This window comes from Colias croceus, chromosome 21, assembly GCF_905220415.1.
Source record: "Colias croceus chromosome 21, ilColCroc2.1".
Lineage (NCBI taxonomy): Eukaryota > Metazoa > Arthropoda > Insecta > Lepidoptera > Pieridae > Colias > Colias croceus.
The window spans coordinates 5318393-5335299 of NC_059557.1; the positions used below are offsets into that span (position 1 = coordinate 5318393).

General features: G+C 31.7%; 1 protein-coding gene across 1 annotated transcript; it reads right to left on the reverse strand.

The window, feature by feature from the left end:
* Positions 1 to 671: 671 nt before the first annotated feature.
* Positions 672 to 10340, reverse strand: LOC123701260 (beta-1,4-glucuronyltransferase 1-like). Its single transcript, XM_045648678.1, has 4 exons — positions 8890 to 10340; positions 6554 to 6674; positions 4299 to 4424; positions 672 to 2644 (listed from the first exon to the last, which is right to left on the reverse strand). Exons 1-4 carry the CDS (start codon positions 9987 to 9989, stop codon positions 2435 to 2437), a joined length of 1557 nt encoding a protein of 518 aa, XP_045504634.1. The 5' UTR covers positions 9990 to 10340; the 3' UTR covers positions 672 to 2434.
* Positions 10341 to 16907: the final 6567 nt, after the last annotated feature.

Here is a 16907-nt window from a genome sequence, read left to right on the forward strand (position 1 = left end):
ATTCAGAATTTATAAGTAATTTAGTAGGTAAAGTACATTTTACAGTTTTGTTATTAGCTAATTTATTTACTAAAGTCCATAATTTCTTGGGTTTATTTATATTCCTTGTAATTCCTTGTAAATTCTTGAATTTGATACATATAAGTAATTCTAATGCAAGTTTTAATAGAAAATTGATAATTTGGATGAAGAATCAATAATTTTAAAACATCTTGATTATACTGTATAGGCTGTCATTTTATGTCGGCAAACAAATCCCATAAAAAAAATTAATGCCATCCAAAGTCATTCCATAAAATTAAAATAGTCACTAAACATTCCGCTTTGAAATATTACATACATACAAACATCCATTAAAATTATTGTAAATAAAATCACACTATTATTTAATCATAACAAAAGATAATGTTATTTAATTATATTACACATAATATCATTAAATAATACACTTTTCAACTTTATTTGGCCGGTTACACAATCTGCAAGGAACATTATTTTTCAAAGTGAATTTCAAGAATATTGCCTGTCTATTTTTGTAATTTAACATTAAGTTATCTTTTAACAATAAACATACGTATTATGAATCTTATTCGTAAATAATATAACTACGCATATATTAAACTTTACAAGAAAAATAATATTCTGAGATGCTTTTGTATTTTACTAAATAAAAAATAGAATTTAATTGAAAATATATTAAGGCGATATCGCCTACGTCATACTATGTAATGGAAGCAAAATTCAGTAAATTTGTTATAATATTGCTATAAATACTTTAACCAACCGAAAGAACCGAAGATATACACAAAGATCGATACAGATGAATAAGGATCCTTTACAAAAGTATTTTACGTCGAACAAGAAAGAAATTATTAAGCATAAAATCGGGAAACTCCGCTATTATTCAGTAAGTTCACAACAAAGTAATCACAACGGGAAGGAGCGATTGAATAATTCATAGTCCTACTAAAAATCCCAAAGTTTAGCGGAGACATCCCACTCTATGCAAACTAAAAGTTGGAAGACCTTAACGGTTTTACATCTAGTGTACATTTCCTTTACATTAAGAAGTAGTTCAACCTTCAAGCTATTAAAATCGAATAATACATTTATCGCGATACTCACGTAAATATTTTTGTCAATTAGTTATGCATTAAAACGTATATTATTGTATAATAAACTACGATTATGTTCAAAATTCAAAATTCGACAAATTTTTTATTAATTATGTTCGACTATTTTCAACTATTATTTACTTTTTCACATACCTAACATAACTTCTTATACCAAAGGGAATTTTCTTAACAAAATGGCGGGCTATAAACAAAAACAAATGATACCTATTTGTATCATTTATATACGAAATGTATAAATGTGTGGCTTTGTTGTAACATTATCTTGATATTTACTATGTCTTTAAATAAGAAAAGTTATTTTTCGTAGTAAAAATGGCTTTGCATTATACCTATGTAATTTTATATGCCAAAAATTTCGTTACAGAGTTTGCACTCTGTTATTTGTACTTGAGATAGAATTAGTAACAAAATATATCTAACAAATCGTGATATTTAATTTGAAAAAGTATATTAACAATTCAATAAAATAAACATGTTTACTATACGTTCGTATCGGGGAGGAAATCGTAGCGTTGCCTGTCCATAACTTCAGGCCATATTACTTTATGACCGTGATCAAGGGAGCCCTATGCTTTCTATGAAGGTTCCTTCATTTTTACTTACGAAGGGTCGATCCCTAATCACTTTAGACATACATACCTTATACTGCTATCTGAATTTTGGTAAACAACACGTCTGTTATGCTTTCGCAGTTTCTCCGAAAAATATAACCGATAGATCTTTTAAAAAATGTAAGGTTATATATATATATATATATGTATAGTGTTGTTAAATGTGTTTTATGACTAAATCCCAAGGAAAAGAAAAGGAATAATAATACGCTGGTATATTGATTCAAAATGACGTCTTTGATTTGGTACAGTCGAATAATCTATACTAATATTATAAAGCTGAAGAGTTTGTTTGTTTGTTTGAACGCGCTAATCTCAGGAACTACTGGTCCGATTTGAAAAATTCTTTCGGTGTTGGATAGCTCATTTATCGAGAAAGGCTATAAGCTATATATCATCACGCTAAGACCAACAGGAGTGGAGCCACGGGGGTGAAACCGCGCGGAGCAGCTACAAGACTGTGAGGACAGTTTTCATTTACCTACTACTTAAACTGTGAATATATTACACGAACAAAAATAATGTTAGCTATAAACATATTTTAATCATATCATTTTTCACATTTCCAGCATAACATCGAACAGAAATAGATCAATCAAACAAATAGAAGCTTCAATAACAATTAAACAATTCTTGAATACCATTAAAATAATTCAACTAAACCACATAAAACATAATATTATATCTTTAATTCAACTGTCCACATCCCCACGTCAATTTACATTTCGGTCGATCTGGGTAATTCTGTTTGAAGGAACTTATGATGCCCTGGTACCTCTGCCGGTTTATTGTCTGAGCTCTTGCGTTGTTCGATGTGTTCTTGCTGATTGCGGCGTGGCAGAGGAAACCGCCGTCGAGGACCACCATGCGATACTCTTGAAGGCAGAGTTCTAGCATCTAGAAGAAAGTTTTAGTGTGTAAGGTTGAATGAAGTGTAATAGAATAGCATGTAGCTACGTCCTACGAAGATTTTTTTTTTTACTATTTGTGTAGTATTAGTTGGTTCAATAAAGAAACGAATCTTCAATGGCGGCCAAAGCTGACTTTGACAGATGGTAGGATCAGCAAAAAAGAAAATAAAAATAACGTAAATTGATAATTATTTTATTAAATTATTTCAAATTGTTTGTTGACAAACTTTTTTGTTATTGTATTTGTGTATTTATATGAATTATCATATTTACGTATACAGAATGTAATAAAATCCCCATAATACTTGTAATAAGCCCATAAAACTGAACAACTTTTCCCAAAGAACATATTTTGTCAAATTCCAATAAAACATTATTTACTTTCGCAAATGCATAATTGTCATTGTAAATTTATGATAAAAACTATTATAGGGAAAATCAAATACATTTTAGTGATTTAATTTTTCCCTTTTTTTTTGCATACCGTACGGCCGTGTGTGAGCGAGAGGGAATGATAAGCGCCGCCATTGAAGATTCGTTTCTTTATTGAACTAGCTAATATATGTTTCCATTACAGTGCATTTACATCAAACGTGCAACTGCAAAATTCTAACCCCTATAATATGTCAAATTATTTTAGTGTAAACAGGCGTAGAGCATTCTTTCGTTGTTCTTAGTGAGTTCGAAAAGATTCTATGCAATGTTGTAATACTGAACAACACTGAATACAAGTTTTAGTTTACACTAAAAGATCATGAAAGAATGCTCTTGCTCTAGTTCTAGCTCTAAGTTCGTTTAATGTAAATGCATCGATAGAGCAATTTAAACAAGAAAGCACGCACAAAATGTGTTTAGTTTTGTCTTCGCTTTTTGTATAATATACAAAAAAAACTTATAACTGCATTAACAAAAGTACACATTATGTGAACAAATACAGTCAGTATTACTACTACCATGCACATTATAAGAAATTGCGTGATAAATATATTGAAAATCTCTTAAGACTTTTTAGGTAGTGTTTCTCCAAAACATATAAACTATTTCATTAAAAGACAATACAATTATTTTTTATCTTATTGTATCTAAATATTAATACTATTCCTAAAAAAAAATATATTTACGATCCGAAGTATTATTATTCCTACCTTCTAAGAAGTTGATTAAACCAATCATATTGCCGTAAGAAAGCTTCCCGATGAATTTAATCAAAAGTTTCAGAGGAAATGAAATACCTCCGCTTTTTATACCTTTTGCTTTTCAAAAGAATATTGATATTTAATGAAGCCTCTTGTGAAATCTTTCTAATGAATTGTTTAGAAATCAATTCGCGAAAACTGTTTTGTAATAAGAAATAAAAGTCTTCTATCCTAATTCCAAAAATATCTGTTGCCAAGGATAATTTTCAAGCTTACATCTTAAAGTTGCCGATATTTTCTTCGTTGTTCTCAAATACGGAGAACATTTAATACTAAATGTATTCAACATTAAAAGCATTTGTTTGGTGAAAACAAATCGTATTGTAATTGTACCTAAATAAAATAAGTACGAGTAGAAAACCATTTAAATATTACAACAGTTTAAACATAAGGTTACATGCGACCTCCTGTATTTAGATTATAAAAGAATAAACATTACTTTACCTGTGTCATCTTATCCTGTTTCCCCTCCCAGGATAGACTCTCACTGTACCAGGGCTCCCGGTGAGTGCCGAAGTAAAGAGGCTCCCAGCGGTGGTAAGGGTACTCCCGGCGGGCTATCAGCATTGGCTGTGAAAAAAGCTTTATATACTGGCAACATATTTATATTATACTATTAATAAACTAGCTGCGCTTCGCGGTTTCACCCGCGTGGCTCCGCTCCTGTTGGTCTTAGCGTTATGATATATAGCCTTCTTCGATAAATGGGCTATCTAACACCGAAATAATTTTTCAAATCGGACTAGTAGTTCCTGAGTTAACAGGTTCCAAAAAAAACACAAACTCTTCAGCTTTATAATATTAGTATAGATTTACATCGACCATTGCAAGCGATGTCCTTGCTATATTATGGTGACCAACTAAAAATAAGTCTGTGTGTGCACGTAATTACTCCGAAATATAACATATCTGTGCGATACATAACTTCAATCACACTCTATTAGCAAAATAAACAATTCAGCTAATAGAATTGTTTAGAAGATTAAACCATTTTCATGCATCAATAATTTGTAACGTTACTTTACTAGAGATTAAAATTAAGAACGAATATAATATACTTTAAACTGTTTACTCAAATTCACGACGTATTTAAATCTATATAAGTATACAATCACTTGTAACCGTATAAAACTCGAATAAAAAGATAACCATTTCAAATTTAAACGCATTCAAATATGAAAGTTTAGTTCAACCCAAAACATTCGTCATGATTCAAACTAGTCCCTAACATAAATACATGTCGCAAATTCAAGTTCTGTTAACCAGTTTAACTCGGTAAATGTTGGTGGCTTTACCTTGGTCACATATTACTAAATAGTTACAACGTAGTATGGAATATAAACGAAACTTTACCAGTACACGACTGCTAGTTAGCGATGAATATTGTGTCTATTTCAGATCCTACAGGATACATTGTTCACTGATGATTCACCGTTAATACTTTATGAGCGTTTGCTTGATAGAATCTTGAATAAATAGAACAACGGAAATCAGTATTCAGAATACTAACACAAGATATATTACTTTCGACACACCCTGTTACACCATCATTTTATACTACTTCTTCTTTTATTAAAATGTTTCGTATCTTACAAAAATCTATACTAATATTACAATGCTGAAGAGTTTGTTTGTTTGCATGAACGCACTAATCTCAAGAACCACGAGTACGATATGAAAAAATATTTCACTGTTACATAATGCATTTATCGAGGAAGGCTCTATATCATCACGCTAAGACCAGCAGGAGTAGAACTATGTGGGTAAAATGGCGGGACAGAGGTAGTATAAATATGAGAGAGATATCATAACTAATTTATAAACATAAACTTCAACATTTTCATTTCAAATAGACCTTTCAGGCGAATTTAAAACGGTCGTTTAACAATTAAAAATTGTTCTATAATAAAGCTAGTTTAATATAGTTGAACGACACACACAATTATGTAGCAAATATTGACTGGCCGGTTGGTAGTGGCCCTGCCTTCCAAGCCAGAGGTCGTGAGTTCGATTCCCACCCGGGGCAAATATTTGTGTGATGAACATAGATGTTTGCGCTGTGTCTGGGTGTTAATTATCTATATGAGTATTTATTTAAAATTATATAATATGTATGTTTATCAGCCATCTGGTTTCCATAACACAAGCGAAAGCTTAGTATGGACTATGGGATCAGATCGTGCCGTGTGTGAAAATTGTCCCGAAATATTTATTATTTATTTATTATTATAAATTAGTAAGTTGCCACTATAGGGATAAAATTGGATCCTTCCAAGATTGAAGCATCAGCCACTCGCGAATTAGGTTGACGTCCCGCCATGATGGATCTGCTTATAGAAAATGGCGCGGAATATGACAGAGATGAAGGAGTTATAACAGCCTTGATATTAATATTATTACGAAGGCTTATAGTAGGTTCATACGTAGTTTATACACAGTGTAGAGGTCACACTGATAGATTCATATTAAAAGAGCTATGATTTAAAAATAAAGTTGATAGTCAATATTTCAAATTACAATCAAATCAAAAAATTCTAAAAAATACTCAATACGAAAGAAATACATGCAATTTGCAGCATGTTATGCTAACACGGTCGATTAAGTACTCAAAAATTAATTTACCTAGAAGAATAGTAAATAGTCTACATAAATTACTTTTGTATGTTCATCGGTAACGAATACCAAAATAAATAACAAACCTCCAATATATCTGGTGAAGGTCGCAGCAGCCACGTCTGAAGTCCAGGAAACCGTTGGCAATGGGAACAGACTTTCTGGTGGAAATACATGGCGCGGTTTGAAGTCACCATGTTCACTAACCTAGTGAATACAACAAACAGACAATTGTATAGACAACTATATAGAGATAAACTATAATTGTATGTGTTTTTAAATCTTATACCTGTAGGTATAAGAACCCAAAGCACTCAAATCAATTCATAAAAGTGTAGACTTTTATGAAATAAAGTAACGTTTCAAATAATAACACAATATTGTGTCAGTAAAATATTAGAAACTCCGTCTAAAAATAATTTAAATACATTTAAATGAGACGAAATTATAATAAAATGTTTCTACAAGATAATATCCACTACGATGAAATTACGAAAATGTTCAAAACATATTATAACTTTATAACAAGAAACCTTGTTTAAGTAAAGATTAATTAAGAAACCTAATATTGGTCTAAGAAGGTTTAGAGGAACTTTATTAAAATATAATTTTAATACTCAGAATAGAAATAGGTAATACTGTTAGTGTATAAATATCTGCCTAGTCAATATCAGATGATTCGTAAAACCGAAATTTAGCGACCGAGAGAAATTTTCAATCGAATTAAAAGCTAAGGGTGCTCTAAATTGTATGAATAAGCAATTACAATAATTTAAAGTCAAAAACAACATTTTCCGTCTATCACGATTCCATTAATTTTTAGAAAATCTGAATGAAATGAAGCTTCAAATCTAAATAATCCCGGATAAAAATATTTTTCAATTTATTACTCTAATTTAGGGCTGGATTTTGCGTTCACATTTTTTATTTAAATTAAGAGTTGTAGCTGTTATTTCGTTTGTGTCACATCTATATATATATAAAACTCAAAGGTGACTGATATAGTGATCTATCAACGCACAGCCCAAACCACTGGACGTATCGGGCTGAAATTTGGCATGCAGATGTTAGGACGTAGGCATCCGCTAAGAAAGGATTTCCCGAAATTCTTGCGGGAACAGGGGAAAACGGGGATGCACGTACAAAGTCGTGGGTGGAAGCTAGTTTTATAATAAGATCAAGATTAACGAAAAGAAAACAATAAAATTATTTTCTCAAGTCCTTCCCAACAATGAAAAATAGAGTAGCAGAACTTCAAGAATATAGGACGACGGATAAATATTGCACCTTATATAATTTTACACAGACAACGCCACGCGTTTCAAATAAATATATGTAAGACCAATTGTAAAACGAATTTACGCGACAGCATTCCATATTTTCATCCCATCTGCTAAACGGTGTCGTAAATTTTACACAAGAAATATAAAATTGAATCGTAAACAATGGACTTAAATGGACGTAATTATTTAAAATAATAATTTAAAAAATATATTCATGAGTTTTCAATCTATAGTGGTTTAAAGTTAACTCAAAAATTTTCGTAAATTTTCTAAAAAATCTTAGAGAAAGTGTTATAGTAAAAAATCTTAGAGAAAGTGATATATTCGTGATCTACTCAATAAGCTCTTTCATTTGATACCCCACACGGCATGTTTTGGAAATTTTTATTTTTTTCTTTGTATGCCATATTTAATTTCCGGGGTGGGGAGAGGGGGACCACAAAACTGGTTGGCAACATCTGTCTATAGGATGTCTGGGATCTATACCATATATATCAGAAGTCAGATTTAGGTCCGCTATTTTTGCAAACGAAACTCCACTGAGAGTCCGGTCTATATAATAAAATAGAGTGTGTAGAATCAAATTTAGGTAAACTATTTGTAATATCCAACGGTTATCTATAATATCTATATTTTATCAAAGCTATAAATAAAACATAAATAGAACACGCAAAATAATTTTTCGGATTTTTAATCTTATTATTCTTATTAAATTTGGAAAATAACCTTTGTGTAATTACTAACAATACCTATTACGAAATAAATATTATTAGCCGGTTAAATACTAATTATAATATTTACTATATAAGTTCTAATGTTGGATTTTCAAAATTATATCGCAAGTAAGTTGGTTCTCTATCAGTTATGGATGTTACATTGCGATCCTTTTATGTTGCTAACTAACTATAAAATACATTTAAGCTTTAAATTCTAGAACATCATAAACTGCCGGAGTGAGGACCTACTTACGTAGTTAGAGGTGTTTTATATGATCAAATGTGCAAGCCCAAGCTCTTTACACTGCTTCTCAGTCATCTACCCTACTTTGTACAGATTTAAAATCAAAATATAAACGCGTAGTGTATATTTATAACTGTCAGTCCTACACGTCGCAGTAAAAGCACAATTTATCAACTTACGTGTCTTTGTCGTGAGGTATCTCCTCTCCCCTTTCCACTTCAAAGAGCGGCACTACAAAGACTGTCTTAGCGAAAATACAGCCCTCGTCGCGTTTCTTATCGCCCATAAGTTTCCGCACCATTCTCAGAAATTTCGGCGCTAATCCATCGCTCGGCACCATTTCTATATCAGACACAATAAAATAGTTTGTCTTTGATGCATTCCTAGCGACATTCCTTCCCACGTTTATGGGATATATCATTTTATGATCGCGCCGAAACGTCGGAATGTCAAGCACTTCGGGACCGGAGCAATCAACGAAATGCAAATTCGGTGCGCCTTCCTCCTTTTTGCTTATTTTCGCCATCATGCGTTCTATTTTCTTTTTCCTCACCCATTCTACATATCCCGCCCTAGTTTTTGGATTCAAATTCTTATATCTTTCCAATTTATCCCTTAGTATTTCTTCTACGGAAACATTTGACGTTGTTGTAGAAATTTCTGTGGTAACTATTATCTGTTCCGGTTTTCTTATTTTTGGCGGATGGCGTTTTGGATAAAAAAGATGTAATGATACTTTCGACATACCTGGATAACACGAGCACAACTGTTTCATTATCTGAATTGTAATGTCCATGTCATAATTAGGTACGTAAACAGCTAAACTGATTGGCCCGTCCCAATATTTGGCAATTTCAGCAATGTGATAAATGAATTCCGGGGTCGCTTGCGTCGCATACGTCACCGCATCATATTTGCTGTTGTTGGCATATGCCATGCCCCTGATTGCGTTATAGATGACTCTGTACGGTCCATTAATTCCTGCTTCGGGCGTCGTGAATATTGGAAATGTCCCCCAATCGATATAATTTGGTAAACCATAGTTGAACTGGCAATAGCTTCTGTTGTCGTGAGGGTATCGTCCTCGTAGAAAAGCCCCTGGTCTGTATTCAAAGTCTCCAACTTGTGGAGAGGCATGAGGGTGCTCATTATGTTTAAAAGCATAGAAATGAAATATCACAGTAAGAGTTACTACAAAGGTAATAAATATAAATAAAGTAGAGTGTCTTCGTGTTAGTCTATACGTATATGCCGCGCAAACTCGTATACATCTCGACATCGTTTTAATTCATTATACTTTAAAAGAGAGGTTAATTCATAGATATGTTTTCAAACATTATTTCGATATTTGTGCTATTTTAAATAGGTTTAAAACATATTTATTAGAAAACGACTGTAAAACTATATATTTAAAAGGTCCACTGTACAATAATAATTAACGAAAACAGGGATTTTGGTCTAAATACACCTTTGTTAACTAAACAAAACAACACGGTATCAAATTTTGTTGCACACACACATACACGTTGAAATCACTTTACATTTATCGTTACTAGGAAGAGAATTTTAAATATAGGGATACTTTTGCTTTATTATTGTAAATATTGCATGTTATTTTTGCCAAGAGTAAACCATCTTGACAGATGCGCGCGCCTGCTTTCTGTCAACCTGAACCCGGAGAGCGCATGGCGTAACATAGAAATCAATAGAGCCGCTAACGTCAGTAATAATTCATTTAAATTTTTATATTTCGTCATTGGAACTTTTTCGCGGAAAGTTTATTATTTGAATGCTATTTATTATCTTAATAAATATGCGACGTATTCCAGGTCATTTTTGAGTTTTTTTTTAGGTAACGATATTTCTACGGCATAAAGTTTCCGAACCCGTTCAAGGTCCTATTTCAGACATAAATATTAATAAGGCCTCATTAGTATTTTTCCGTTGAAGTCAATTTGTTCTTTCTATTTTCATTATATCAACGTGAAAGCTCTTTGAATAGAAAATTGTGTACCTGTTACTTATATAAAATACAAATATTTGGTGGATATAACATAATAAAGATATGAAATCCATCTCTGAGCAATAATTTTTTATAAATGACAAAAATGAAACAACAAACGCAAAAAGTAATAAATAAAACAGTAAAGATATCGAAGATCGTAAGGGTCAATATGGGTATAACGCTTAATTAAAAACTTGATGCGTTTAAAATTGGGCAGCATTTTATTAATCAAAACAGTCAGTACAAAGCTATCCATTTCCAAAGCAAACTAAAATCTACACTATTTGATATTAATTTCCTTATTTTCAGTATTCCATAGCGGGAATGGCTGTAACGATACTACGCCACTGAGTGACGGGCTGCATGATCTGAGATTATTGTTTATTTTTAATCTGTTATCAAAACTGAATATACATAACTAAAATTCATCCAATATTGCATTTAATTTAAAAAAATAACTACATTACAAAACATTTTTGAATATTCATTATAAAATATTTTTACTGCATAGGTACGCAGTATGCACATAGCCTAGGTATCAAGATCATCAATATATTTTTGTATTATTATTTGTATGTGAATAAATGTGAGAGAATCAAATGCTTGAATTGAGAGCCTGGAATAATGTACGGGCTATTTTATCGGGATAACTTGAGAACAAAACTGTAGTATAAAGCTATTTTGTTAAATATTTGGTCATTCGCACAGTACATTATTATATACCACGTGTGTGTTAACCATAATTAAATCCAATGAATATTATTAACTGTGGTGAACAGAAATTAGGTCAAGCTAGAACAGTGCCAATGTAGCTAAATTTTGAACATTTATTAATTAAAACCACTGAACAGTTTATCAGTTTACGTCGGAATTAACCCATTTATTTAAAGTTCGGTGTCTTGATGAGTAACCGCTTCCTCGATGTCTGTTAAGTTCGTATCGGAAGTAGATAATTTTAAGTTCACAGCACGCTATAGAACGGCTCAAAACAGTTCCCATTCAAGCTTTCAGTCGAATACTTTAGAACAATGAGGAAGTCTGTACACGAAAAGTTTAAGAGCAAAATTAATTTCGTTAAGCCGCTCTACAGAAAGGGGAAAAACGATCAAACTTCCAAACGACTTCCATTAGATTGTGACAGGACATTAAAACTACGTGGCGACGGTGTTGATTTTCAAACGAAAAGTACAAATGTTTTGAACGTTAGAGGTAAAATTTGTGATGAAAGAATAAAAGAATTTCGAGTCACACTACCAGGTGCTTGTGACAGTGAAATAAATATAAGTGATTTATATCAAAATGTTAGAGGTAGAGAGTGTGGTAATATCTCTCCGTGTGTGTTCCGGACATTAAAAGATACATCTCTCTATGTTCCTAAAACTAAAAGTTTTAATCACACTACTAGAAGTGGTTTAATGGGAGACGGAATGAATCAAACAGAAGTAACGAGAAATGGTGCTAAAATTGTTATACATAAGGTAAATTATATCCTGTTTAATATTCTCTTGAAATTAAATCAAAGTATTATCACAGTATTACCATATTTCCTATATTGTAATACTGTGGTATTATTATCAAGGCAAATCTTACATCGCATTAACTAAGCTTAAACTATAAGATACGATTCAATTCCAATAGAATGGATTAATATAACTCACTCCATATTTCAATTCGTTTACAACATGAATTGCACCCTTCTGAAATAACTTGTATGGTTAATATTACTACCGATTACCTTACTTATTTTACACAATTTAATACTGCACTTTTAGTGATAGGATAATAATTAAAAATCTATTCTTATCAAGAAACATGTATAATTCCTTTAAAGATGCCTGAATCATGGTTAAGAGTATATCCAGCGCGGAGGATAGCCGGGGAATCAACTTGTTCAATAATAATTCGATGCGTGGTGTGTCAACTAGGCCTTACGACATTCCTTGTGTTGTGGACCATCATTGCAGTTTTTGTGATACAATCTTTCGAAGGTATATAGTTCACTAATATTTGGAGGAGAGTTTGTTTTTTGGGTGATGTATTCTTAAAAACTACTGATTCGAGTTGAACAATTATACTTTTCTGTTGATGTCATGTGAAGTCTGCAAAAACAAAAATGAAATTTAGAAGAACTGACGAAGTTTCATTTAAGAACTAAGTAGTATTCGATTAAATAATAGGATAGTAATAAAATAACTAAAAGGAGCTCTATATATTATAGGCTCTTATCCTGTTTTTTTCTGGCTTAATTTTTTTATTTTTCGTGTAACGATATAAATCGCGTCATCAAAATTTTACCCTCAATTCGTTTCCACTTATTGATTATAATATTAACATCGACAAAATGTTTTCCTTAAAAACTTGTGAAAGGCACTTGGATAAAAACAGATTTAGAATTATCAAGACTGAAGAGCACAGATCTGAAGAGTAATTTTAGTGATTTCGTAAACAACTACGTTGCTAAGCAACTAAATATTATAGACTAATAAATAGACAGTCTGTCTGTTGCGAAACCTAGATTTCATCGACCTTTAATATACCGATAATAACCTAGCTCTAAATTAAACAATTGACTATATTTTATTTATGATTTCTTTATTTGTGTATAGGGCCACATGAAACAAAAATTTCAATAGAGTTTGAGAGGGATCAAAACCAGCTCGTAATCGACCTAGCAACGGAATTAAGACAGGTAACAATTTTTATTATAATATTTTATTAAACCCGGGAAAAATTCTGTGAAACATATTTTCTTAACAACAACAATATTCACGAGTAATGAGTATGTTCATGGAAATATTGATTTCGTAAGGAAAAGGACAGGTTTTTTATTAAAAAATTAAGCTTTGCATTGTTATGATTACGAAGCAGAATAATCCTTTGAAGTAACTTATACAATAAAACATGTGAAAATTCTTCGTAGATTTTGATCCACTACGAGTCGATAAACTATACGCATGGTATTATAAATACTCTTTTAAGTAACAAATTATTTGTTTTTCACATGGCGAAATTACCAAATACATAAAATACTAATTAAATTCTGTAGGAAATCAAACCATACTTTATTCATGTCAATCCAAGAGTATGCGGCGAAAAATATGTTCGAACCAATTTGCATATCTCATGAAAATGAAATCTGAATATTCAAGGCAGGATTTCGCCACGTGCCTCCGTCGCCATACTTGAATATGAATAAGATTATTGTTAAAGAATTCACTTGAAAGATCTACTTCATTTTGATCTCAATATTTCCATGTTCAGTTTAAATTAAGACTTGAGCGCAACTAAAATAGCTGGATAGTATGAAATTTGTAGTGCTTAATTTTTTTTACACAGTTGGTATATGGTAGATAATTCTTGATAATAAAAATGAAATGAAAAACGTAGCTGTTTACATCAAAGTAAGCAATGCATTCATTCGAAACATAAAAATCTCACTAATTAACATAATTATTATTATAATATCTAATATAAATGTCTTGTATCTATTATAATATGCCATCTTCATTAAATTTTAATATATATCTTTCAGTTAACTCTATAAAGATAAATACAAGCTTTAAAAAAATTGTTAATGGTTATTATTGACTTTTCACCCATTTAATGCCATCTCAAATTCTATAAAATTTATTGAATCTACGCTAAAAGAATTTTCTTTCAAAAATCACACGTGTCGTCTCTATTCACGATATATTTAACACCTTTTAATTTCAACCTGGCAACGTGTTTATAAGGAATTTAAACGAAAACATTTTATATTTTGCTTCGTTATAACGGATACAAAAATAGTATGTATTTACATAGTCTCTACACGGTAATGCAGCATGAAGAATCGTTTTCATTCATGGCCTCTGTACACGGGTAGAGTAAATGGTAGAGTAGAGCGGTAGAGTGCTAACTACCCCCTAACTATACTAATGTAGACATCATTGGTAGTGTAGAGTACAAAAATTCTACTAAAACTGGTAGAGTACTGAGTAGGTAGTGACTGGTAGAGTAGTATGCTAGTTCACTCTACCGTTTACTCTACCCGTGTACAGCAGCCATTAATGCTTAAGTATAATGATTGACATGCAAACTACGAGATGGTATGTAGCTGATTGATAAACCTTTCTTTTTGAAGTGAAACTTAGGCGCGTTAAGAGCAAAATTTTAAGGTGATGATTTTGATACCTTTGAACCTTGCCAAATAAGTTACACTTCTGAGCTGTCAACTATGTCTGAGTCCTGACGCGTGTGTTCAGCACACACGCTCTTTTTTTTATCCTGCAAGTTAGAATGACATGCACACATGATCATAGATCGGTGCATGTCATGCTAAAGCTTAGAGTGTTTCACGCAATATACTAAGGCTGGATTGTTTAAAAAAGAAATTTTTTCCGTCGTATGGCAATTTACATAAACGCATGTCATGCTTACGTAACTGTCTAGGGACTACTGTAGAAACATACCTTGTTACGGTTAGAACTTAGAAGTGCTTATAAAATATATAAAACTTTTCTATCTTTATAAAAATTTTCTTTCAACTAAGCTTCTGAATGTTGGAAAATGCTTCTAAAAGGACATTCCGCTATCATTTCTTGAATGGACAGATTTTACTATTTCAAGCGAAGATAAGATTGGGAAACTTTAGCGAAATGTTTGGAACTAAAAATTTTATTTTAAAATTCCCAATGCATTGGTTTAACGTTCAACATAGGTAGGATTTTATTTTAAAATAGTATCGAGTTTTATATCTATTATTTTATATTTCATAATCATAAATCATAATCATTTATTCACCATAAACACAAATACATAGAAATCATTATCTTAATTAATTAAACATAAAAAAAATATATATATTATTCAATTCAAATTAATTAAACCCATAGATCAACTTGTTATAAAATCGAAATACCTACATTGCATAATAAAAGACGGTAAAATATTCTAAGAAATTATTTTTAAACATATCGAAAGTTCTGGAAAATGCACGTAGAAACTTTTAACTACATTTAATAGAAACTTAATGCTGCATGTTGTGTAGATGATTAAGTTTAAGACCTAGGTGTAGGTGTTGATACGGTTCTAACGAGAACGAGTAGAGGTATAAAAGTTTTAATTCATAAGAAACGATATATTGTCGATATTCATTAATACTAATCTATAAAAAACATTTCATATTTTTTTAACTTTTTGGCATGAACCGTTCCGAAAAGTGTGCATTTATTATCACAAATAACAAGAGCAGCATTTTTGCTCCCGAAAAGCATTTCTATAACCTTATTTTATCTAACTACTAATCTGTAATCATTGAGATAATATTACTACGTATGGAGGAGACACCACGAACAAAATCTGTGCGCCATACTTACCGATGAAAGTTATTCCATTGCACTTTTCCGTATTATTTGTGCAATGTCGTAACAAACATGAAGGCATATTTGATGCGTTTCACTTTAAAACAAATAAAAAATGAGCGTGCAGTTAAGCCAGGCTTATGGTGAGCGGAACATAAGTGATGTAGGCGGTGTCGTCTCCATATGTATATCTCAATGTCTGTAATTGACACTTTAACACATCCCCAAATCAATATTTCAAGATATTTCACTATCAACGTCCTTTATGTAACAAGGTTACTCATTATAGCCTAATTATATAACATTACATGTACATTGAGTCACGTAACGAGTGGGTGAGCTAACTAATCCTTTGTACGTATTAATTACGTTTAATGCCGTGATTTGAGATATTATTCGCGATAATAGGATCATGATTCGCGTAATAATCTACTTGAATATGATGCATGGTGTCTTGGAAACAATAGTGCGTTATGTACAATGTACTATTATTAATATATTTCATAATGAACTTATTGGTCGTAATATATTTATTTAATTTAAATTTTGTATTCTTGAATATTAGACGATTTAATAAAAGTGATTTAAAATTGATAATTAAATTATATCATACTTGTATTCCGCCCGCGGCTTCGCCCACGTTTTCAAAGGAAAACCCGCATAGTTCCCGTTCCCGTGGGATTTCCGGGATAAAACCTATCCTATGTGTTAACTAGGGCGGAGAGGCTCTCTCCGCCCAGGCACTTACACCTCTCCTGGTTAGAATATGGACATCAGAAGAATTACCGGAGGATTGGTGTAAGGGCCTCCTGATAACTGTTCCAAAGAAAGGCGACCTCAGTCTTTGTGG

Coding starts and splice junctions, on each gene's coding strand:
- LOC123701260 (XM_045648678.1), bottom strand. CDS start 9,989: ATGTCGAGATGTATACGAGTTTGCGCGGCATATACGTATAGACTAACA. Junction 4,425..6,553: donor CTTCACCAGATATATTGGAG/GTTTGTTATTTA, acceptor CTTTTTTCACAG/CCAATGCTGATAGCCCGCCG. Junction 2,645..4,298: donor AACAGGATAAGATGACACAG/GTAAAGTAATGT, acceptor ACTTTCTTCTAG/ATGCTAGAACTCTGCCTTCA.